The sequence below is a fragment of the Thalassophryne amazonica genome, chromosome 14 (assembly GCF_902500255.1).
Source record: "Thalassophryne amazonica chromosome 14, fThaAma1.1, whole genome shotgun sequence".
In the NCBI taxonomy this organism is placed as follows: Eukaryota; Metazoa; Chordata; class Actinopteri; order Batrachoidiformes; family Batrachoididae; genus Thalassophryne; species Thalassophryne amazonica.
The window spans coordinates 95017803-95044404 of record NC_047116.1 but is presented as its reverse complement, the minus strand read 5'-3'; the positions used below and the strand labels follow the sequence as shown (position 1 = coordinate 95044404).

Here is a 26602-nt window from a genome sequence, read left to right as displayed (position 1 = left end):
CGATTTCAGAATCAACATCAGTTTTACAAAAGTCACATTCATACGGTTTGGTTCGTTCACGCGGTTTATGTCAGGGGTGAATCATAGAGTTACGGTATGAACAAAGTTTCGACACAGTGCTTTTTGACACTTGTGTCGGTGTCAAAGCTTAATTGTTGCTGAACGCACACTAAAGTCACCGCGTTGGAAGGAAATGTAATAATAATAATAATAATAAAGAGACCGTGAAATGAATATGTCTGCCACTGGTACCGTTCAAAAGAAAAAAAATGTCACTAAAAAAGGCTTTAGGCGGGAACGGCTTTATGACTATTTGTATGGTGAGTATAAAACGGAAGCTAACGGTGACACTTTGCTAGCTTGATTCAAAGTGTGTCACTCAGTCTGTGGTTTTACTGTAGATCCACTTTATACCGTGTCGTCTGAAGTGGACCATTTCAAGTCCAGCTTTAAGGCTTGTACGTCTACACGACTGGTAAGATGCGTTTATACCTAAAAAAAAAAAATTAATGGTGAATCAAAATTCATTGCATTTTTTGGTTGAGAAACTTCATGAAGAATTTTTGTACTTGAGTGAATGGCTTCTATAAAAATAATAACCTTTATTTAACCAGGTAGAATTCCATTGAGATTGAAACCTCTTACAAGGATGACTTGGCCAAGAAAGGCAGCAGCACACGTCATAGTGGACAGGTTAACATCAACATGAGAACCTTGGTGATAAATACAATACAATCAACTTGGTCATAATAACATTGCACATGAAGTAAAGTCTCAAGCAATGGAGGGAAAGTCCTTGTTATATTTTCGCTCAAATTTACCCTGGGAGCTGGCAGCGATGGAGCATAGGTTTCCCCCTGAGTTTGAGGAAATATTACTTGGGCAGGTACACTTAAATATTGACAAGCACGTCATCGACCGCGCATATGCTGTCATGCAGCATCTCTCCTCCACATGGAGACCAAACAGAGTAATTTAACATTATTTAATTTAATTTAATTTTTGTCTTGGTGGATCTTGGGATTTATTTTCATTGCGTACAGACTGTTGAAGAATCAGCTGATGTCTGTGGTAAACCCTGACGTGAATGAATGAGGCGCTATGATTCTTTCAAATTTTACAATCAGTTGTCTTGTTGTGGTACAAAGAGCCAGTGCCGCGGCCTGCACAGTGAAGGCAAGGGACCGATCAGACCACGACACCGGCATTCTCTGGTTCAGGCTGAGAAACGCACAAAAAAGAGAGGGACTTACTTTAAAATGCTACGTTTCCAGCCATGACAAAGTATTTTCAGACGACATTTTCCAAAATCAGGACGCTTTATGTGGATACGTTTTTGTCAGGCTGTGATGATGAATCCAACTGAAATGAACAGGTAAGATTAAGACTTTATATTTAGTCCGTGTTTGAGTGGTTTTAATATTTGTAACAGTCTGTTCACATGAGGACAACATCAATGGACGTGTTTCAACTTATGAGTAACTTACATCACATAATTTACCCACAATCTATGTCCTGCATGTGAGAAACATATGCTGGCATATGCCCAAAATATTGTGTATGCCCAAAAATGTTTGAGGTACTCAATGTATTACGACGTACGAGGTCTATTAGGTAATAAACCGACCCTTTTATTTTCTTTTTAACTATATGGATTTGAATGACGTGCGATTACACCAATCATGCTTGAACCCTTGTGCGCATGCGTGAGTTTTTTCACGCGTGTCGGTGACGTCATTTCCCTGTGGGCAGGCCTTGAGTGAGATGTGGTCCCGCCCTCTCAGCTGAATTCCTTTGTTTCACACGCTGCTCGAGACAGCGCGCGTTGCTTTATCAAAAATTTTTCTGGACCTGTGAGGAATATCCGAGTGGACACTATTCGAGAAATTAAGCTGGTTTTTGGTGAAAAGTTTAACGGCTGATGAGAGATTATGGGGTGTTTCTGTCGCTGTAAGGACTTCCCACGGAGCAGGACGTCGTGCAGCGCTTCCAGGCGCCGTCGTCGGCCTGTTTCGACCTGAAAACATCCTAATTTAAGGCTTAATTCACCCAGGACGTCGTGAGAGAACAGAGAAGATTCAGAAGAGGCCGGCATGAGGACTTTATGCGGACATTCCACTCTTTAAGGACATTTTGTAATGAAAGACGTGCGCGCAAATTCGCCGAGTCGTTTCTGTGACGACTCGGCGAATCTGTGTGCACCGCGACAGGAAAAACACCTCCGTGTTGAAAACCATTTGTAAAATTCAGGCGGCTTTTGATGGCTTTCAACAAGTGAGTAACTGAGAAATTGTTTAACAGCTTGGGCATGTTCCAGCTGAGGTGTTTTTCCTGTCGCGACCCCCCGCGGTCGGGTCCAGCCCGACGTGCGACTCTGCCCGCACGTTCTTTCATTACAAAATGTCCGTTAACAATGGAATGTCCGAATAAACTCCTCATGCCGACTTCTTCTGAAAGTTCTCTGTTCTCTGACGACTTACTGGGTCAACAGAGCCTGAAATGTGGGAGTTTTCAACTTGAAACGGCGAGACGCTGCCGCCTCGAAGCGCAGATCGCTGTCAGGCGCCGTGGGCCATCCTTACGGCGACACTACCAGACCAAAATCTCTCATCAGCCGTTAAAATTTTTACCGAAAACCAGCTGAATTTATCGAATGGTGTCCACTCAGTTGTGCCTTACAGTTTTGAAAAAATTTTGATCAAACAAAGCAGCAGTCTGAGCCATTCCTAAACAATGAAAAAAAAATGACGAGAGGGTGGGCGACTCCTCACTCAAAGACTGCCCACAGGCGAATGACGTAACCGACAGGCGTGAAAAAACTCTCGCATGCCCACGAGGGTTCAAGCATGTCTGATGTAATCACACGTGATTCAAATCCATATGGTTTTTGAAAAAATAATAAGGTCGGATACTTTTCTAATAGACCCCGTATATTAGTGTGGTTCAACATGCTGTTAACTTATACAAAACATACCCAAAACATATTAGAAGTACACCAGCATATGCCAGAGATTTTAATACAGTAGGCATACGCTGGCTAAATTGTCAAGGCGTGACAGGGGTGTTAGGTTGATCAGTAAAATATTTGTGATTGATTGGTATAGGTGGTGTCACAATGTTGTTTCGGAGCGCACAGCATTTACATTATCAACCCTCTGATGGCTTTCATTAACAAAATTTTACACCTCCACATCAAAGCCCATTGTAGTTTGCCAGTTTACTTTTTAATCAGATGGAAAATGCTCATTCTGTAAATCTGTGTTACAAGAAAGTGTGCTATGGACTTAGACTTTGGGTTGAACCTGTGTTACAAGATGAGCTTGTTGTCGGTTCAGCTCTAACTTTCTGTCAGGTTTTGTTTAAAGACTTTGATTTCAAAGTTTGTTACCTTCGCTGACAAATCTGCCCTCAGTCTGTCTGGACACAAAGTTTGACATCTTTTTTTTATCATAATCTGGCTTCATTAATATGTAATTATTATTTTGAGCTGGAATAAAATAAAAAATTGCTGACCCCTGATGTACAGTAGTGTTCAAAATAATAGTAGTGCTATGCGACTAAAAAGATTAATCCAGGTTTTGAGTATATTTCTTATTGTTACATGGGAAACAAGGTACCACTAGATTCAGTAGATTCTCACAAATCCAACAAGACCAAGCATTCATGATATGCACACTCTTAAGGCTATGAAATTGGGCTATTAGTAAAAAAAAAAAAAAGGTAGAAAAGGGGGTGTTCACAATAATAGTAGCATCTGCTGTTGACGCTACAAACTCAAAACTATGATGTTCAAACTGCTTTTTTAGCAATTCTGTGAATCACTAAGCTAGTATTTAGTTGTATAACCACAGTTTTTCATGATTTCTTCACATCTGCGAGGCATTAATTTTGTTGGTTTGGAACCAAGATTTTGCTGGTTTACTAGTCTGCTTGGGGTCATTGTCTTGTTGAAACACCCATTTCAAGGGCATGTTCTCTTCAGCATAAGGCAACATGACCTCTTCAAGTATTTTGACATATCCAAACTGATCCATGATACCTGGTATGCGATATATAGGCCCAACACCATAGTAGGAGAAACATGCCCATATCATGATGCTTGCACCACCATGCTTCACTGTCTTCACTGTGAACAGTGGCTTGAATTCAGAGTTTGGGGGTCGTCTCACAAACTGTCTGCAGCCCTTGGACCCAAAAAGAACAATTTTACTCTCATCAGTCCACAAAATATTCCTCCATTTCTCTTTAGGCCAGTTGATGTGTTCTTTGGCGAATGTAACCTCTTCTGCACGTCTTTTATTTAACAGAGGGACTTTGCGGGGGATTCTTACAAATAACTTAGCTTCACACAGGCGTCTTCTAACTGTCACAGCACTTACAGGTAACTCCAGACTGTCTTTGATCATCCTGGAGCTGATCAATGGGTGAGCCTTTGCCATTCTGGTTATTCTTCTATCCATTTTGATGGTTGTTTTCTGTTTTCTTCCACGCGTCTCTGGGTTGTTTTTTTTTTTTTGTCCATTTTAAAGCATTGGAGATCATTGTAGATGAACAGCCTATATTTTTTTGCACCTGCGTATAAGTTTTCCCCTCTCCAATCAACGTTTTAATCAAACTACGCTGTTCTTCTGAACAATGTCTTGAACGTCCCATTTTCCTCAGGCTTTCAAAGAGAAAAGCATGTTCAACAGGTGCTGGCTTCATCCTTAAATAGGGGACATCTGATTCACAACTGTTTGTTCCACAAAATTCACTGACTGAATGCCACACTACTATTATTGTGAACACCCCCTTTTCTACTTTTTTTTACTAATAGCCCAATTTCATAGCCTTAAGAGTGTGCATATCATGAACAGTGATGCCGGTAACGCGTTACTTAGTAACTTACTCTAATCTGACCACTTTTTTTAGTAACGAGTAATCTAACGCGTTAATCTTTCCAAATCAGTAATCAGATTAAAGTTACTTCTCCATGTCACTGTGCGTTACTATTATTTTTCATTGTGGGTCGATAGCAGCATTAAACTTGGTCTGTGGGCAGGAGGTCGGGGTTCGACTGAACTGCCCACTTTAAGCGAACTGTGAGCTTTTAATCCGCGGTTTTTTGCAGCTGCTCGACTCGTCCTCACCTCTTAAAGCGCGGTGATCAGCACACCTGCACTGAGCTTTACAAAGAGATTTTTATACTTTTTTTCCTCCTTTATTTAGAATTCTGAGCTGAGCCGCTCTGTATCTGGTCGTTAAAAACAGCTGATCCTCCGCGACGCGTCAACAACTAACACTATTTTCCACTCAAATGCACCTAAACTCTCTTTCTGAGGACCACATGATGTGAAAACGCAATAAAACTTTCTTACCTGTAAATCTGGTCATGTTTTCTGCATAAATAAATGTTATCCATTCTTTGTGCTCAAACGCCAAAGCAGGGGCGAATCCAGATGGAATGGGGGCGTGGGGCAGGGATGTGCCCCCTCCCCCACAACACCCCTAGATTAAAGGTGCAATTTTGAAGCCGTTTTTTACTGCAACTAATATTGCTTAAAATAATAATAATTTCGACAAGTAAAATGTTTAGAGAGAATTTAAATGTTAGAAAAATGTTAGAATTTAATAGTTACCTTTATAAACAATGTAGGCTCGAAATTGCAAGTTTTACTGTTACAGTGCTGTCAACAGTTAAATATGAGGTCAAGAAAGACGTCTTTATTTTACTTTTTATAAAACAAGTATTTATTTTCATTGAAGTCAAGCAAGGGTGACTGTAAAGTGAGTTTTGGCAAAACAGGTATCATTGTCATGTTGAGGTGGCAGAGGGTTGTTGTCGGCAGCTGGGAAAAGTAACTAAAAAAGTAACTAGTAATCTAACTTAGTTACTTTTACAATTGAGTAATCAGTAAAGTAACTAAGTTACTTTTACAATTGAGTAATCAGTAAAGTAACTAAGTTACTTTTTCAAAGTAACTGTGGCAACACTGATCATGAATGCTTGGTCTTGTTGGATTTGTGAGAATCTACTGAATCTACTGGTACCTCCCATGTAACAATAAGAAATATACTCAAAACCTGGATTAATCTTTTTAGTCACATAGCACTACTATTATTCTGAGCACTACTGTAGTTCCAAACCAAAGAGAATGAACATAACATCGACAGAACTCAGTCCGACCAAAATGTAACAAAGCAGCTTCTGCGTCCAAACAGAAAATACTTTGTACTTTGAATATTTCTGTGAAAAGAAGCATTTCACTTGCCTAAATGTTCTCTTCTTTCCTGTTCTCCTTTTAAATGTGTCTAACAACTAGAAAATGACAACAGCAAAGTTTTCGTTTTCTTCTACCCTTGATGTCCAACCAAAAATTGCTTGTGGTAATACACATAAGCACGTTCTGATAGTTGTATTGATCTAGAATGGAAACATTTTCATGGGCTAAACACCTACATAATGTAATTGCATGGGACAAGCTAAAAACACTCACAGACAGCCGCTTCTTGTTGCTACTGAACAGGCACACATGTCAGAATTACCTGGTAGCATGGAGAGGATCCTTATGGAGGTAAGCGTGTTTGTTCACCTCAATAAATGTAAAGAAACTTTTAAAAAAACCTGACTATGTGGTTAACTTGAGCCTAGCTGTTTTTGGGGATGCTGCTTTGCAGTAAGCTATTATAAATCGATTGTCGATGAGGAGCTCATTGTAGGTTGAAACATACCAGAGTTTTGTGAAATATAAGTTGATACATTTACATTCTTGTTATTATCTGTTTTGGATAAGGAAAAAAAAACTGTAGCCTTAAACTGCCAGACAATATGATTTTGCACACCTGTGTATGTGTGAAAGAGAGAGAGAGAGTGTGTGTGTGTGTGTGTGTGTGTGTGTGTGTGTGTGTGTGTGTGTGTGTGTGTGTGTGTGTGTGTGTGTGTGTGTGTGTGTGTGTGTGTGTGTGTGTGTGTGTGTGTGTGTGTGTGTGTGTTTTCATATAACATATTCTGCCTTAAGGGTATGGATTCATTTGCAATAGAGGGTCATAACATCTTCACCTTGTCTGGTCCAGACAACTTATTTTGGCATTTGTGGTGTAAGTTTTTTTGTTGTTTGTTTTTTTGTTGTTGTTGTTGTTGTTGTTTTTTGTTTTTTTTTGGTCACTACCCAAATTTCTATAGGTGTGTGTTGGACCATAAATCTTTCTACTTCAGTTGTGTCATCATTACAACACTCCACAGCAAATCTGGCATTACTCTGTCCACCTTAACACTTTTTGCATGATTTAATCCACCTGTTGAACAAATTTTCAGCACTACAGGAAAGATGTTCTACACTTATAGTGTGAAATCAGTTACTCCATTTCAAGCCTTTGAAGTGACTTGCGTATGAGGCCACAGATATTCTTTTTCAGTTGTTACTGTTCACAAAGGACAGTTGGATAAAAAGTGAAAAGCATCTCCTGAGACCATTTTTCTCTGTTTTACTTAGAGGAAAGTTCCTGAGTTTGAGTCTATGTTCAGCAGCCTGCCCTCCCACCGCTTGTATACAGTTCATATGGACCCCACAGACCCAGTACCTCCCTTTATTGATCGGCGCTGGCGAGGCCACGAGGAGCGGCGTCAACAGGCACTGCAGCAGCTCACTGGTTCTGGGTAACAAACTCAAACCTCTCTTCTCAACTGCAAATCAAGGTCAACAGTCATTCTTAATCCATTTACTCCTCTCCTACTCTCTTCATAGAATTATTCAATGTGATGAGCCGAGGCTGAGAAACAAGGAGTCACACATGACTGGGAGTGATCGCTACAAATACTTTCAATGGTTTGATTAGTCACATTCAGGGTTGGGACGTTTTAGATCCATCATGGTTAAAATTTGAGGGAAACAGATTTTAGACAGTTTTTGTGGACTAAAACACAAAATATGAAATAGGAAAACATTTAAAATCTGTGTACAAGTAAAATAATCACATTAGAATATTTAAATATAACAAAATCCTTTGACAGGCACGGTAATGTGCAAGCACATACACTCAACAAAAATATAAATGCAACACTTTTGGTTTTGCTCCCATTTTGTATGAGATGAACTCAAAGATCTAAAACTTTTTCCACATACACAATATCACCATTTCCCTCAAATGTTGTTCACAAACCAGTCTAAATCTGTGATAGTGAGCACTTCTCCTTTGCTGAGATAATCCATCCCACCTCACAGGTGTGCCATATCAAGATGCTGATTAGACATCATGATTAGTGCACAGGTGTGCCTTAGACTGACCACAATAAAAGGCCACTCTGAAAGGTGCAGTTTTATCACACAGCACAATGCCACAGATGTCGCAAGATTTGAGGGAGTGTGCAATTGGCATGCTGACAGCAGGAATGTCAACCAGAGCTGTTGCTCTTGTATTGAATGTTCATTTCTCTACCATAAGCCGTCTCCAAAGGTGTTTCAGAGAATTTGGCAGTACATCCAACCAGCCTCACAACCGCAGACCACGTGTAACCACACCAGCCCAGGACCTCCACATCCAGCATGTTCACCTCCAAGATCGTCTGAGACCAGCCACTCGGACAGCTGCTGAAACAATTGGTTTGCATAACCAAAGAATTTCTGCACAAACTGTCAGAAACCATCTCAGGGAAGCTCATCTGCATGCTCGTCGTCCTCATCGGGGTCTCGACCTGACTCCAGTTCGGGCAAATGCTCACATTCGCTGGTGTTTGTCACACTGGAGAGGTGTTCTCTTCACAGATGAATCCTGGTTCACACTGTTCAGGGCAGATGGCAGACAGCGTGTGTGGCGTCGTGTGGGTGAGCGGTTTTCTGATGTCAATGTTGTGGATCGAGTGGCCCATGGTGGCGGTGGGGTTATGGTATGGGCAGGCGTCTGTTATGGACGAAGAACACAGGTGCATTTTATTGATGGCATTTTGAATGCACAGAGATACCGTGACGAGATCCTGAGGCCCATTGTTGTGCCATACATCCAAGAACATCACCTCATGTTGCAGCAGGATAATGCACGGCCCCATGTTGCAAGGATCTGTACACAATTCTTGGAAGCTGAAAATGTCCCAGTTCTTGCATGGCCGGCATACTCACCGGACATGTCACCCATTGAGCATGTTTGGGATGCTCTGGACCGGCGTATACAACAGCGTGTACCAGTTCCTGCCAATATCCAGCAACTTCGCACAGCCATTGAAGAGGAGTGGACCAACATTCCACAGGCCACAATTGACAATCTGATCAACTCTATGCGAAGGAGATGTGTTGCACTGCATGAGGCAAATGGTGGTCACACCAGATACTGACTGGTATCCCCCCCAATAAAACAAAACTGCACCTTTCAGAGTGGCCTTTTATTGTGGACAGTCTAAGGCACACCTGTGCACTAATCATGGTGTCTAATCAGCATCTTGATATGGCACACCTGTGAGGTGGGATGGATTATCTCAGCAAAGGAGAAGTGCTCACTATCACAGATTTAGACTGGTTTGTGAACAATATTTGAGGGAAATGGTGATATTGTGTATGTGGAAAAAGTTTTAGATCTTTGAGTTCATCTCATACAAAATGGGAGTAAAACCAAAAGTGTTGCGTTTATATTTTTGTTGAGTGTAGTTAGACCCATGTCTATGGGATATATGGAAGCTCTATACTTTCTAGTATTTGGCAAAAAGCAATATGACAAAATATAGTTGTGGAAAAGTTTATTAAATTGTCTAAGAATCTTGTCGGTAAGTTTCTCGGACCTACTTTAAGAGGTATGAAAAACAAAATTGGTCTTTGATGTTGACTCGTATTTATTTCTAAAGAGGTTTGAGCCTTTGATCTAGGTATAAACATGGGCTACAAAAATCAGTTTCACTTGGTTATGCAGAACAGACACATCCACTTTGTTGTTTTGCTTTTTTTGTTTGTTTTTTGTACACTTTTTAATTCTATTTCAATTTATTCCATTTACATAGCACCAGGTCACAACAAAGCTGCCTCAAGGCGCTTCACACAAGTAAGGTCTAACCTTAGTAACCCCTTGAGCAAGCACACAGGCGACAGTGGTAAGGGAAAACTCCCTCTGATGATTTGAGGAAGAAACCTCAAGCAAACCAGACTCAAAGGGGTGACCCTCTGCTTGGGCCATGCACTTGGTTATGCAGAGCAGACACATCTGCTGTTATACACCTTGAGTATAATGTGCCGTTAATACATAAGATTCCAATTTTCAGTTGCATACTGGTAATAAATCAGACTGGAATGTTAGTAATTAGGATGTGATTACGTGACACAAAAAAAAGTTTAATAAAACATTCTTAAACACGTTATCAGTCAATTTGTGTGTTAATAGTGTTCCAGTTTGCCCCTCCACATAACTCAAATTCTCCATACGTTGCCACCAACCTAATGTTTTTGCCATATTATCTTAAACTTTTTCCATATTATAAATAGTGTGGAAACCAGTCTACAATTATCAAACAACATATATAGATGGTAGTACATCAGAGGTTTTCACCAAGGGCTTTATAGGTTTTTGCCCATTTTTTGCTAAACTAGCTAAAACTCTTTACGCAGGTTTTTGCTGGCGTTATGGTGAAAACAGGTTTTTAGATGACCCTGGACACTTTGAACTCTGGACATATGTCTAAATAACAACACTATTACAAATGCTGATTGTACAGAAACTGCCTGACACGCTTACTTTGAAATTATGACAGTTTATATTCTAACTGCTATGCAGAATGTTTTCTGCATTAAGATCTGACAAATTTTCTTCTCTTTCAGCCCCCTCAGACCCCACACACAGCGAATCCCGTACGACCAGATTTTTGCTTTGCCAAAGTTAGTTGGACTTCTCTTGTGTTGTACTTTGTTCCATATCTGCTGTACTTTTTCCTAGTGCAGCTCCCTCTCCATCATTTCCTCTTTTCAGAGGAGACCTTAGACACGCTGACAGAAAGAATGTTGAGAAACAGCCCACCTACATCACTGCTGGGGTCCAGACAGTCTACAGAGAGAGTGAAACACAAACGGACCCGTACAGCCCAGAATATCTGCTAAAATATGGGGAGACAAAATCAGAGCTTCTATCACTGGCGACTTTGACTTGGGGTAAAAGAAAAAAAAAAATCACAATTAAATTGTCAAACATGAGTGCTGCCACCTGATAACCTACAGTGAGGCAAATACGTATTTGATCCACTGTCGATTTTGCAAGTTTTCCCACCTACAAAGAATGTAGAGGTCTGTAATTTTTATCGTAGGTACACTTCAACTGTGAGAGACAGAATCTGGAAAAAAAAAAAACAGAAAATCACATTGTATGATATTTAAATAATTGCATTTTATTCCATGAAATAAGTATTTGATACAATAGAAAAACAGACCTTAATATTTGGTACAGAAAGCTTTGCTTACCATTTCAGAGGTCAGATGTTTCCACACACATGAGTTTGCAGATCTTCTCTAGATCTTTCAGGTTTGGAGTTTCAGCTCCCTCCAAAGATTTTCTATTGAACTCAGGTCTGGAGATTGGCCAGGCCACTCCAGGACCTTGAAATGCTTCTTACGGAGCCCCTCCTTAGTTGCCCTGGCTGTGTGTTTGGGGTCATTGTCATGCTGGAAGACCCAGCCACGACCCATCTTCAGTGCTCTTACTGAGGGAAGGAGGTTGTTTGCCAAAATCTCACAATACATGACCCCATCCATCCTCCCTTCAATACGGTGCAGTCGTCCTGTCCCCTTTGCTGAAGAGCACCCCCCAGAGTATGATGTTTCCACCCCCATGCTTCATGGTTGGGATGGTTTTCTTGGGGTTGTTCTCATCCTCTAAACATGATAAGTGGACTTGATTCCAAAAAGCTCTATTCTGGTCTCATCTGACCTCATGACCTTCTCCCATGCCTCCTCTGGATCATCCAGATGGTCACTGGTGAACTTCAAATGGGCCTGGACATGTGCTGGTTTGAGCAGGGGGACCTTGCTGCCCTGCAGGATTTTAAACCATGACGGCATCATGTGTTACTAATGTAATCTTTGTGACTCTGGTCCCAGCTCTCTTCAGGTCATTGACCAGGTCCTCCTGTGTTGTTCTGGACTTTCTCAGAATCATCCTTACCCCACGAGGTGAGATCTTGCATGGAATCCCAGACCGAGGGAGACTGACAGTCATCTTGTGTTTCTTCCACTTTCTAATAAATAATCATAACAGTTATAATCATAACAGTTGTCCTCTACCAAGCTGCTTGCCTGTTGTCCTGTAGTCCATCCCAGCCTTGTCCCTGGTGTCCTTAGACAGCGCTTTGGTCTTGGCTATGGTGAATAGGTTGGAGTGTGATTGACTGAGTGTGTGAACAGGTGTCTTTTATACAGGTAACATGTTCAAACAGGTGCAATTAAAACAGGTAAAGAGTGCAGAATAAGAGGGCTTCTTAAACAAAAATTAACAGGTCTGTGAGAGACAGAATTCTTGCTGGTTGGTAGGTGATCAAATATTTATTTAATGGAATAAAATGCAAATTAATTATTTAAATTTCATACAGTGTGATTTTCTGGATCTTTTTTTTTTTATTCTGTCTCACTCAGTTGAAGTGTACCTACGATAAAAATTACAGACCTCTCCGTTCTTTGTAGGTGGGAAAACTTGCAAAATTGACAGTGTACCAAATACCTATTTGCCTCACTGTATTTTGTAAGTCAACATACATGTCTGTCATCTGCGAAATGTGTTACATAAATCCTTCACTGGTGTAAATTCCCCTCAGGGTTTGGTCTACCTGCAGGCCAGGCAGAGATAGAAATGATAGAGCGAGTACGTGCCAAGCAGGCATGGGAGGCCACGCTACCTCCATTGAGTGACTTGAGCCAGTTGGACAAGAGGAGATGTTTGATGGAGGAGATGGAGCGAAAGGAGTTTGCTTTCAGAGAGGAAGAAATCCAGAGGTGAGTGAGCTCAGACTTCTGCATTACATCTTAAGCTCACATCATGGCACGTGGAAATCAAAAGATTTATTATTATTTATTTTTATTCATTGTGCTTCGGGCAGTCATTTGTTGTGTCTTCATTGCACCTGCTTATACTGTGAGGAAAATGAAAATTTAGTTAATTGTGCAGCACTAATGTCTACACCAGTTGTTCCAAAACGTTTTCTGCAGGGCACCTGTTTGTAGATGAGAATGTTTTTTGAAATATTTAGAACATATTTTCTTCTACAGTTTTAATACATGTGAGTTTAATTTTAGCTAAATGCTATCTGCTGAAATGTTGGAACAGGTGGATAATGTCGATGTTTGAGCAGGTACCACTTCTACAAACACGCTTATCCAGTGGCATTCATATGGAGACGCTTACTGTCTCCATAGTTTACTTCAATAAACACACACAGTGCCAAATCATAAGATACCTCCAAGTGCTGTGCACAAGGTCTACTGCAGATCTTTATCACCACCCACTACTGTTATGATTGTGGTTACAGATACTTTCCTGCTGATGGTGGAAAACACCTCCCCATGTATCTTTATGCATTCATTCATTTTCCATACCCATTTATTCCAATTCAGGGTCAAGGAGGATTGGTGTCTATCCCAGCGGTCACTGGTTGAGAGGCAGGGTGCACCCTGGACAGGCTGCCAGTTCATCACACATAGCCCCGTTCAGATTGGGATTGGCAATCCAGTTTAAAATGGATTCAGTCCGGATTGCTTTCTAGCTGGGTAGCATTCAGACCTGTTTTTCAAATCTGGCTCATCCTACACACGTGTCCAAACTCAGTCCGGCTCAAGCCCAAAGAGGTGTGGCTGGAAGTGAGAGTGTGTTTGTGTATGTTTGGATCTGGACATATGTGACACATGGAAGGGAACACACCACGTGGATTTTCTTGGCGAGGAGGCACCGGGGACAAAGAAGGTTGTTTGTTATCCTCAACGTTGCAGCTGCACTGAGCCCTGGCACAATGGAGAAGATGTTGTGGGCGCATGAACATAGTGAGGAAATTTGACATCATGATCCCTGAGCTAGTCAGATTATAGCCACATTTACGTTCAGACATTGGCAAATCTGGCTCACCCCAAGAAACTGACTTAAATCCAATTTGCATCATTCAGATTCAGATTCAAGCTAGATTCTGCCCAAATCCCACTCAAGCCAGCTCGCCAACCCCAGTCCGAATGAGGTCATACACAGACAAACACATTCATTCACACCAACGATCAATTTAAAGACTCCACGTAATCTGCATGTCTGTGTCACAGACACCACACATAAAGGACCAACTGGAAAGTGAACCCAGGACCTTCTCACTATGAGGCAACAATCTGCTAAAGTCCTCTTTTTATTTTTGTAACTCCAGTTATATTAAAGGTGAACACTAACATTTTGTACCTCTGCAGGTGAAATGTCACCATGTTGAGCCTGTGGGGTGATACCAGGTTCCTTGGGCAAACAGTGTCATGTCTTCAAAATGTATGACTTTACAAATGAAATCCTACAGTCTAAATTTAAAGTGACAACACAGATGAATTATCACCAAAATGTATAATTGATCAATAACTTAAAAATGTTGATGAAAACTGGAGGATGTGTCCATGAATGCAATTTGGTTTTGATTTGAAAAGAGGTGCAGTAACAACTCATTTTAGCTGTCAAGTACATGTAACAGAGTGGACTACAAGTAGCAGCAAAATATAGAAATACTTGACACTCTGGTTTGTCAAAAATTGTACTTAAACTGACTATTTGGATTTTACTACAATCCTGAGGTGGTCAGAATATGTGCAAGTCCATGATACATCCATAAAGGACGTGCCTATGATACACAGGCTGGAAATAATTGTTCAAGGAAGTTTCTGCAGGCACAGTGTCACTCTGCTACAAATCAGACACAAAGTGGCACTAATACACGTGTTACCTGGATGGACGCATGAAGATATGAAGGATTTTATTTCACTCACTCATATTCAACCCCAGACTTCCCTCTCCTGAGCCACATTTTATTTATATAATCATATTGAGTAGTGTGAAGTCTTCATTGGTCATGTTTTTACGCTCAAACCTCTCGGACGTTCTGCCTGTGGGCGGTGGCCAGGGTGCAGGATTCCCGTCTAGCTGTGCTGAAGGACCTGATGAGACAGAGAGAAGAAGCTCAGCAGAAGGCCACAAATGAGAGGCTGCACCAGTTCTATTTAAAGCTCATGAAAGAAAAGGAGACCAAGCAGAAGAAAATCCAACACGACTACGAAAGGGGTGAGACGTGTGGCCTCTGTTCTGCTGCAGGCTGTCATTTTCTTCATTTAGCTGAGAAATGTGTTAATGAAGGCTTAAGTTTTGCTTCTTCTTGCCTGACTGTTTTCTGTATTTTCTTCTCTAGCCCTAAGAAAACTGCAAGCTAAGAGGATGAATGTGGAGGGGAAGCTGGTGCAGCGAGACATTGTAAAAGACTATGCAAAGTGCTCTTCTCTGACTCACGGTCCTCTGAGCTCCCAAAGGGACGTCCACAAAGGGTTCACAAGCCCTCACTTTGACAAAAGCCAAGGTTTGAGATGACTCATCATCTCTGGAACATTGTTGTCTTTTTGGTCCTGAGGAAAATTCTGACTTTTTAAATCAATGATAGGTTTTAAAAAACTGGACCCAGAACTCCTTAAGCCGTATGTGAAAACCCACAAAGGGAGGAAGGATGTGATTGAGCCAGCTGAGTACAAAGAGATAAAACTGATAAAGGAATACCAGGTAAAACTGATGCGACTACTGTTTGTTCATGGTTATCAGTTCATAAATACATTTACAGTACCTCCTGTGGGTCCACAGGCAGTAACGGAGGAGCTAAAGGAAGAGACGGCAAAGAAGCCTTTGCGTTTTCTTGTCAAAAAGGAAAAGCCTGTTCCTCGTCCTGCTACACCCACTGTGAAAGAGCCCTCAGAGGTATTTTTCTTTTCTAATGTTGGTTTCATAATTATTGTGTGTGTGAAATTTCATTTATTTGGCAATATTGTTTTACAAAGTGGTGCAATGAGAATATTGTGAATACTCCTGTATGTCTACATGCAGAGTTCATAAACGATTGATCTGAATTATAACTTTGTGCAGGGTTAGGAGTCACTGTGGGTCAGTTTGTGTCTGACATTAGCCAAATCCAGTGTACATTTTGGAAATGTGGCCAGTTTTTTGTTTTTTTTTCTTCCCCCCAGCATGGCTGTGACTGAACTTTAACTGGGATTCAGGTATCACAGCAACTTGGCCCTCCTTGAACATCAGCCAGCTCTAGTCCTTACTGTTGATTGGATGTCTATTTGTGAAGCTGCATCCTGCCATACTTAGTGTTGTGGTTCTGTCATTGTTGGGGTTTTAGTTGGTTTTTGTCTCCTCTTTGCTTCTCACATCCCCAGCTCCTATCTTCTCATCTTCTTTCTGCACTCATCTCTTTGCTTTATGTCCTCACAGTTAATCCTAGAGTCTGTTTACTCTTATCTTCTATCAGCTCTTGTCTTCTTGTTAGGTTACCACATCTTATATTTTCACCTTTTATCTTGTCTATTATTCTCGGCTTTTGCCTTTTTTAAGTTCCTTCAGTTTGTAGCAGTGTCTGGCTATCTGCTGCCATCTGGTGTTCCCTTTTATTATCTTCAGTTTCAGGCAGTGTTTGAATGTTTGCTGCCCTCTGGTGTTTTCTGAGATGATCCCCTACATGTCACATTCAGATTTATTCCTGATGAACTTTAAATTGTCTCCCTGCAGCAGAACAGTGTTTCATCCATTTAGTTTGTAGTTTCAGCACAAAGCAGAGTTCATGGTAAAATTTGTAACATCATCTCTCTTTTGTTGCTGTATGGTTGAGCGGCAGTGGTGTGTTAATATCTAAGTTTTAAAGACATGAAGGTTAGGTGAATTGGAAACTTTATAATTGTCCAGGTCTCCTTTGCAAAGGAGATCTCAATCTCAATGGGACTAACCTGGTTAAATAAAGGTTAAATGAAATGAATAAAGATCCTTCAGTCTCTGATCCGGACGTAAAAATGTAACACTTAATATCCACTGTGACATCTCATCAGAGACATTTCCAAACAATTTTACAAATACAAACATTGTGAGAGACAGACCACAGACTAAATCCGATGTGGGCCAGGAAAACAAAAATAAACCTTCTTCTTAATTGATTATGATGCATGCGATGAATAATAACCCGGAAAAGTTCATGTAAGTAAAAACCCAGATTTCTGGGAATTTCCGGAAAACTTTCAAAGCTGTGGATGGATAATGAGATTATCGGTTCACCTTTGGCGAGCTGTTGTAGCATATAAGCTTCAATGGAAAGTAATGGTACCCTCCCTAGTCAGTAATAATGCCTAACAGCACATTCTTCATAGTTACATTGTCTGTGCAGTTTGTGTTGCAACTCTCTCAGGTGTTGAGCCTTGACTCCATTCCACTAGTTAAAGACTGCTCACTGTATATTAGTTGTGTCCAACGATGAACGCCTCCAGGTGTGGTCTCATGGTGAAGTTATTAAAGGCAGTGGTCTTGAGAAACTGATCAGAATTTGAGATTTGCATTTTGAAATTGGTCTTGTTTGTTTGATCTTCATTAGGACGATGAGGACAAAAAACTTGCAACCATCACTTTACAGAAGCTGTTGAGAGGAAGAAGTGTTCAGTATAAGGTCTGTTTCTGCCTGTGAATCTTTTTTTTATGTTTGCATAATATTAATTTTTAAAGGTGTGTTTCTTCACTTCTGTCTGCCTGCTTGTGTTTTTATGGCAATAGATGTATAAGGGGAAGGAGAAACATATGGACCTCATCCAGGAGCTGAGGATTGGCCACACCCTGCAGAGAGAGGAGCAGGAGCTACAAAGAGCTGATATGGAACTCCAGATGACTCTGAAGACAGAGAGCCTTCAGCTCAGAGACAAAGTGAAATGCCACAAACGCATACACTGAAACTGTCCGATGCTAAACAACCCTATTAAAGAGTCTCCCTCTTTCTACCAGGCTGCTAGGGAGGAGGCGCACACAGCCGGAGTGGTGGGTGCAGAGCTTCACCACCTGTTTGACACCTTGTCCAAAGAGTTGATTCATCTCCAGGAGGAGCGTAGGATTCATGCTTTCATGTTACTGGCTGAGAGAGCCCGGTGCCGGCGAGAGGCTGAGGAGAGTGGCAGGAGACAAGCAGAGGAGCGCAGACGTATCGAAGAAGACGAGATCTTCAGACAAGTACGTGCAGAAATAAATACGTCATGGCTGCACTTCAGATATCTGAAGTTATATTTGCATCTGGTGCAGATTCTTGCACTGTTATCCCTCTGGACTAATTCTTTTCTCTACATGTTGTCCACTGTGACAGTCTTCAAATGCGTGTTCCCACGATGTCATGATCACTCCGGTGTTAATATGTTCTCTTGACGTTAAGCATACAGAATGAGAATCATTTGTGTTTCATATGTAGGTGGCTGAAGTTGATGTCCATATACTGTTCATCGAGCCGTCCACGGTCCTGACCATAAACTGTGGTGCAGCCCGCTGTTTGCGCTGGACATACGTGCACATGACTTCCTGTTTATATTTATAATACATAGAAAGATAGGATAAATGTCACATATATATTTTTTTGAGGCAGTGGATGTTTTGTTATAAATAGGTCAGAACAATTGTTTAATGGTGGTGTTTTCTGTGTTAAAGAGGACTAGCGTGTTGCCCGTGGTGTTTATAAAATAGGTACAGTAGCTGACATTTTTCAAGTGTAATAATAAATTGTGCAAAGTTTCTATGACTTAGAATGGTGTGTATTTATCACCGTACTTTAATTTTCCCTCCAAATATTTTATTTTACCAACTGTTCCCCATCATTTTTTAATGGTTTATCTATTAAAGAATAAAAAACAATCAATCAAATCAATTGTAATGCCTGAAAGAAGTTTCTGTAGGAAGTGTTTTAGCCACAAGGTCAAGTGAGAGGGGAAGTGTTGGTTTTTAAATACTTGAATGACACTGGACTCATCGAGAGTATTTAGTACTTCTGTAATGGACTAATGCAGAAGGTGGCAGCAGTGCAACACTAATGCCGACTGCCATTAAATGCCATAGAAAAAGAGAGGGGTGCATTTGATTTACTTCACAGGGACACGTTTTGAGAAGCGCACGTTTTGTGTCAAAATGAAGCCATTATATATATATATTAATTAGCTGTTTTATATAACAAAATAAACCAAACATGGAAACAAATTTTTTGGAAATGCATATACAAACGGAGGTTTTGCAGGACAGAGATGCCACGGAGGATGCTATCTTGGAAGTACTAATGTTAGAATGTCAAAATAAAGGTTTTGAAAATTAACCCCCAAAATTTTCATAATAAAGGATGCACATCATTGTGCCATGTGTAAGCCATTTCTGAAAGCTGAGGTTGATATGAAAAACAGTCAGAGAGATATGCGAGCCACATACCCGCACACACAGATTTTTCTTAGATAGATAGATAGATAATTTACCACCCACTGCTGGAATGGCATGTGAGTCTAGAATTTAATCATCAACACCCATTGTTCACCATTGTTAGCTAATATCCCTAATTTCTCCAAAAATAATAGTCCTATCAACATTCCCTTTTTGCAGTGTTCATCCTTGACCCAAAATATATAAGCATACCAAACAGCAAATGTCAGTCCCCAGTTTCTCAATGATCAAAACCATACACACGCACACACACACGCATGCACACGGAGGCCACTTGGCTATTACTACATAGATTGAGTGAAAATAAAGAAACACATTCTCAAACAGCTCACAGAGAATGACTGAATCAAATTTGTGTGTGTCTGTACTGATCACGCAACACTGGCTAGTTTTCAAATGTGCTAAATTATAGACTCATCGCAGCCCCTGATAAAAACCTTGCCTATTTGCACATTTAACACCCACAGTATGGTGCACTCGAGTGGACACACCCCAAACTGCATATGCATGAAGGTAAAATGTGTTAAATGAACAGTACGTGGTATTGTGAGCATTGGAAAGGCACAATCCTCCTCCAAACCTTTAGTAAATCAGTAATGTATAGCATGGTGTCCCTAAAACTTTACTACAGGTGGTGCAGGTGCACCAGGAGACTGTGGATTTCTATTTGGAGGATGTCATCCTAGGAACAACTGACCACACTGCAGACCAGCAGGCCAGAGAGGAGATCCGCAGAATGGCAAGAGAGGTCAACAACATTGCTTACGCCATGGAGCAAAGGTAAAGGATACTAAATAACAGAAAATAATAAAAAAAATATTTAAATTGTCAGTCAAGGAAAAAATGCAAAACTCTGATGAACACATGCAATATAAAATGGTTCAAATGATTTATCAGCTTTTGTAACTGTAGTACCACTAACGATTAAAGAAAGTTATTAATTCCAAACATGTACAATGCTGAAGAGAGGCAGAATCTCTGTCCTTTTCCCATTGAATACTGGTATTTGTCAGGGATGTGTTCTGGTGCCCAAACTGTTCATTGCTTGTATGAACTGGGTTTTGTCAGTAAGCCTGTGAAAACCAGTGGCTAAGTTGCCTTAGTGACTGTGATTTTGCAGATGCCCTTGAGAAGCAGAGTGAGGAGTCGGAGTGTCCGGGTTGTGATCATCCTAGATCAAGACAAGCACTTCCTGGGCTTAGCCATCAGAAGTGTATCTGTGTGTGCTTCAAGTGTTGAGTGTTATAGCCATTCACTCATTTTGGCAGTGATATTCGTGTTTCTGAGTTCTCAGTATTTGAAGTTGAGAGACACCTGTGGAGGCTGGGATGAACTTACGGAATCATGACGTCACTGGACACAGATGTTTTTTGATGCCGATGCCTCTGCAGGAGAACAGAAGTTCAAGTCTTTAGGGTCCTGGGGCCTCATGTGCAAAGACTTGTGTGGATTTCGTACTAAAACATGACAGACCCAAAAACCCAGAAACTGGCTTAAGCACAAAATTATCCAGATGTATCAAAGTGTGCATACGCATGGATCCAAGCATGTTCCGTTTGTACATCCCACTGAATGTGGAATTGAGCACACATGCAGAGGTACCAAGCTCCTTTTCCACGCCCCAATTTAATTATGCAAATCCAAGTAAATAGGTCCTTGGAGCTGGGAATCCCCCTCCATCAGATCAATCAACATGAACACAGAAAAGAAATTATACTGAGTGTGAGCTACAGGTAACTGGAAATGATGTGGAGACATGTAGGGATAGTTTATTTCAGAGGTCACCAACCCTGTTCCTGGAGGGCACCTGCATGTTCCACTCCCATCCAGTTAACTCTGTCAGGTATGCTCAGCCAATCAAGAGCTGGAAAACACCACTTTTAATAATCAGGTGTGACTTGACTAGGTAGATGTGGAAAACATGCAGAGCAGGTGTTCTCCAGGAACAACGTTGGTGACCCCTAAATGGTAAATGGACTGCATTTATATAGCGCTTTTCCATCTGCATCAGACGCTCAAAGGGTGCTGCCATACAAGGCGCTCACTACACATTGGGAGCAATAGGGGATTAAAGACCTTGCCCAAGGGCCCTTAGTGATTTTCCAGTCAGGCTTGGATTTGAACCTAGGATCTTCTGGTCTCAAGCCCAACGCCTTAACCACTAGACCATCACCTCCCCCAAGGACCCCTGGTTTATTTGGTACCCTGTCAAATGGAATAAAGAAACTGGAAGAATGTTAGTGGGAATGTGTTTGTGTGTGTGTGTGTGTGTGTGTGTGTGTGTGTGTGTGTGTGTGTGTGTGTGTGTGTGTGTGTGTGTGTGTGTGTGTGTGTGTGTGTGTGTGTGTGTGTGTGTGTGTGTGAGGCTGTAAACGCTGTGAGTTCAGAGCAGCGCACACACTGAAGTTAAAAGAAATGAGATGTGCTACAGCTGACAGTGTGACATTCACAACTTTACACACGCGTTTATTGACATATACTGAACACGGAGACGACTGGGGGCCTGTTAAGAAGCTCTGCAGCTCTAGATTCACAATCAAGAAAAAGAAAACACTTTAATAATAATAGTAATAATAACAAAATCATATTTGAATGTGCACATGCCCAAATGCACCCGCGCTGGTTTTCGGTCAGAACAATTACTTGAATAAACTATTAACCCGGCAAGCAGCAACCCATCGTGCACCGTGCCAACCTCTGGCCTGTTCCCAACCCAATGCACTTGTGCATTACATATGATTTGAACGTTGATGGAATGAAAATGTTCATAAAAACAAATTTATCGTGATGGCACCTTTATAGCAATATGTGTGCGGTCAGTAGCTCTGATTACTTTAGGGAAACCTAATGTAATTTGTGCCTTAATGTTGGATTGTGATGTATCTGGATGACATTCGGATGATTGTGTTCCATACAGCTGGCATGGCTTGACTCAAGGTTGACAGGCACACTCCTTACCGACTCCTGCTGGAATGTCCCTGTTGCCAGGACACCCAGCGTGGTCAGCACCTGTTTGGGCACAGACGACCCCTGGCTTCTCGACGTATTGCGCTTTGGGCCCGTCGCAGTTATGCGCGCAACTCCAAGGACAGTGGCCTTGGTCAACAAAATCAGCTTTGGAGCTAATTATCATCATTTGCAAATAAATCCTCACCTTCCCTGAATACACGCTCATGTCGGATTGCACCATTTGTAAAGTCCTCTAACAACGCTAACGCAGCCACTGTTAGTGCCATTTTACCTGTCACTTTGCTTTTATATCCACCCATATAACTGCAAACACGTGGGTGTGTTAATTGTTCATCAGTGTGTCTCTGATGTTCCTCATCACTCTGATGACTTCATGTTTTCACACTATTAAAGGTTCCCAGCATCACCTCTACGTATCAGTGGAGAAACAATAGCTGTAGAAACGTGCGTACGACAGCTGTGATTTTAGCATGACGCACTCCACATTTCCACGGTCATTTCACTTTTGATACATCTGAACGTTAGCATGGAGACGGATGTACAGTACGTTTTTGTGCGTAAGCAGCCTTTGAACATGAGGCCCCTGGTGGTTCCTGTACTTTGTGAGAATTGGATGCTAACCAGTGACTGAAGGCAAGGACTGGATGTCTTTGGTACTAGGTTGATCTTTGGTACTGCTGGAAGGACTTTGTGTCAAATGAATAATGACTTAGGCAGACTGATGAGGAGTACCACGTGCATTGTGAGGGAACATCAGCTTCGACAGTTTGGACATGTGACATGCTTCTCTGTGCATGATCCTTCTGTGCTGAGGACACCAGCAGCTGGAGAAGGCTGAGGTGACGTCCACGTTTCTCCTGGCTGTGGCAGATAGATGGCTACTTTCTCAAGGTGGGGATGGACTGGTTGTCTGCGACGGTTGATTGCCATACAGGACCTCAGGATAGCCCGTGGGGTTTTGGCTGTGACTGCATGGTATCAGCATGTGCTCCCAAACCTGACCTAAAAAAAAACCACAGCGTGTTTAAAATGTTAATATATTATAAAAATATCTGTAAATGTGATTTTTTTTTTTTTTTTTTTTTTTTTTTTACTGTCTCCATCGTTTCCAAAATTAGAATAAATTAAATTATGTGCATCTGTGTGTGCGTGTGTGGGTATTTTTGGGGGCATGTAGACGCAACAGTCTTCAGTCAGAGGAGATTGTGTCGGAATTGGTCAACAGTTTCCTTATTCCAGAGGTCCAGAAGACTCTCGTCAGGCAACGAGGTTTGTGGCTATTTTCTGCTTCCACTGTTTTCACACATTAGCGTCAGCCAGAATTAAATTGCACCATCACTGGGCACCTGACATCCATGAACACATAACATGAGCAAAACACACGCCTCCGTGTTGATAACCATTTGTAAAATCCAGGCGGCTTTTGATGGCTTTCAGTGGAGTGAGTATCTGAGAAATTGTTTAACAGCTGGACATGTTCCAACTTGTCCTTAAGGCTTCCAACAGAGGTGTTTTTCTTGTGGCGGAGCGTCGCAACGGCTGCGAGCCGACGCTGCAATCCGTCCGCACGTCTTTCATTAAAAAAAATCTCCTTTAACAGTGGAATATCAGGATAAAATGCTGAAACCGACTTCTTCTGAAACTTCTCTGTTCTCTCACGATGTCCTGGATCAATAGAGCCTGAAATGTGGAGGTTTTCAGCTTGAAACAGGCTGACGACGGCGCCTGAGAGCGCTGTGCGACGTCTCGCACCATGGGAAGTCCTTAAAGCGACAGTATCACCTCAAAATCTCTCATCAGCCGTTAAAATTTTCACCGAAAACCAGCTTAATTTTTCGAACCGTGTCCACTTTGATGTGTCTCACAGGTTTAGAAAACATTTTGATCAAACAAAGCGCCAGTCTCTCAGCAACTTCTCAGACAAAGGAATTCTGACGAGGGGCTGGACGACTCCTCCCACATGGAGTGCTCACAGGCGAATGATGTCACCGACAGGCGTGGAAAAACTCACGCATGCGCACGAGGGTTCAAGCATGTCTGACGTAAAAACATATGAATGAAATCCATATAGTTTTTGAAAAAAATAAAAAGGACCTATACTTTATTGACAGAACTCATAAGTGTTATAAGTTTCTTGTGTAATCCATGTATTTACAATTATGTACTTACATTGAACTTAATAAGTAAAATCACGCACTCATACTTTTACTATATAGATGACTTACTGCCCTCTGCTCTATTAGCATGTGAGTCCAGAATGTAAATATTAATGTCCATTGTTCAGTGTTGTTTGTTAATATATGTAGCTTCTCTAAAAATATTAATCTTATCATCGTTCAGTTTTGCCGCTGTTTATCCTTGACCCAAAATACATAAACCAAACGACAAATGTCAGCTCTCCACAGTTGGCGTGCGATCAAAATTGCACACATGCACGGATGCTATTTTGTCTTTTCTGTAATCTTGCAGGTGCTTTTAATTTGGCAAACAGACACGGTGGCAGAAGACATTGAAAGCACTACACATTTCTCTCATGGTACCAACATGACACTTGTCACTCATGGTGACAGCAACATAACACTTAACTAAACTGACAAACTACTCCGACAATTGAACTACAAAAACACAATACATCATTAACACTAACAACACTGTTAAACTAACCTGAGCCACAATAACATTTAAAACCTCAAAATCCCAAACTCCCATTATTTACTGGTTAGATAAAATCGCTAATTTCTCAAAACATATTTGTCCTACCAAATTTCTGTTTTCGCAGCTTTCATCCTTGACCCAAAATACATAACCATACCAAACGGCAAATTTCAGCTCTCCCCGGTTTTTGCGTAATTGAAGCCATACTCACTCGTGCACACAAGCACGCACATAGAGGCCAATTGGCTATTATAACAGATTTTACAAACGTGTCCTGATCACTCTCATATTTGAAAGTGAGGTGCAGACTAGCACTCACTATCACTTGACAAAGTTTGATCTGGATCTGATCCAGATTGTGGATTTTGTGGACATTTGAATTTAATATTGAAAAGCCCATTTGGTGTACATTTTGCATTATATCTCAATCAAAAGTGCCTCAATTGCTCTCAATTGTGACAGTGAGGTGCAAACTGGCACACTCAATGAATAGATTAAGTTTGATCCACATCTGATCCATATTGCGGATTTCACAGATATTTGATTTTAACATTGAAAAGCCCTTTTGATCTATATTTTTTTTTATTATATTTAAGCTTATGAAACACCAACTGTGAATACAAAATATCCTCATATATAATCAACAGTAATAATAATAATATTAAAGCAAACAGAGCTCTGTTATCGAAATAGTATTGTTATCGTTAGATATCCATTTCTATATCTCATTTTTCTGTTATGGATTTACCTGCACCACCAAAAATGGATGGAGGTTCCAGTTTTATGCCTGCTTGTTTGTCTTCCAGTTATCAGTTGTAAACCAAGTGCTATGAAGAAATGACACATTGTGCATAACAGAGATAACCAATGTTCTGTGAAAATTAGCTGAAAAAGAATTGAGAAACTGAAAAGCTGAAAAAAAATGTATTTATCTTATGAAAACCACTTCTAACAGGACTTTGACCTTAAAAATTTTTTCTAAGGTAAAATTTTGTGGAATTGGAAACTAGTGTTAGCGGAGGTTTGGGCTGTACGTTTTGTTTTGGTTTTTTGGTTTGCTGTGATTTTGCGTTGTCTCTCCCATGCAGTGTGCCAGAGGCAACGTCGGCACCTACAGGCAGCTCGTGACATCATTCACGGTGCAGCAGAGTATTCTGGGCTCCATCCCGGCCCTCGTAGAACCTCAGCTCCAGCCCCGCCCTCTGAAAAAGACTCCAGCCATGTCAGTGAAGAACAAATGTCCCAAACTGAGCAGGAGGAGGAGACGCCCAGCGCCAAAGACCAAGAGTCAGAGGGATGCGACTGAAGAAAGCGTTCCTGATGTTTCTGAGTGGATGAGTTGCAGTTCTGTGTCTGGGTTTGATGTTCACTTGTAACTGTTCCTTATGTGCAGCTTGTTGCACACGTTAATTACAGATGGTTTGTCCCTCAGTGTAGAGATGCTGTTCTGGTTTTTCATTCCTGTTGTGGAACCAATAAATATAAATGTATCCAGAAAGAGTGATTATTGGGGGGCTCCAGTCTGTTACACCCTGTCCTGAACCGT

General features: G+C 41.2%; 1 protein-coding gene across 1 annotated transcript; it reads left to right on the top strand.

Moving 5' to 3' along the window:
- Positions 1 to 146: 146 nt before the first annotated feature.
- Positions 147 to 26377, top strand: cfap91 (cilia and flagella associated protein 91). Its single transcript, XM_034186903.1, is given in 17 exon segments — positions 147 to 320; positions 402 to 475; positions 7473 to 7675; positions 7749 to 7805; positions 10773 to 10829; positions 10921 to 11099; positions 12752 to 12929; positions 15071 to 15228; positions 15353 to 15517; positions 15599 to 15714; positions 15793 to 15906; positions 17570 to 17641; positions 17746 to 17888; positions 17973 to 18192; positions 20063 to 20211; positions 23579 to 23670; positions 26145 to 26377. Coding segments are annotated over 17 exon segments (2286 nt in total). The 5' UTR covers positions 147 to 229; the 3' UTR covers positions 26363 to 26377.
- Positions 26378 to 26602: the final 225 nt, after the last annotated feature.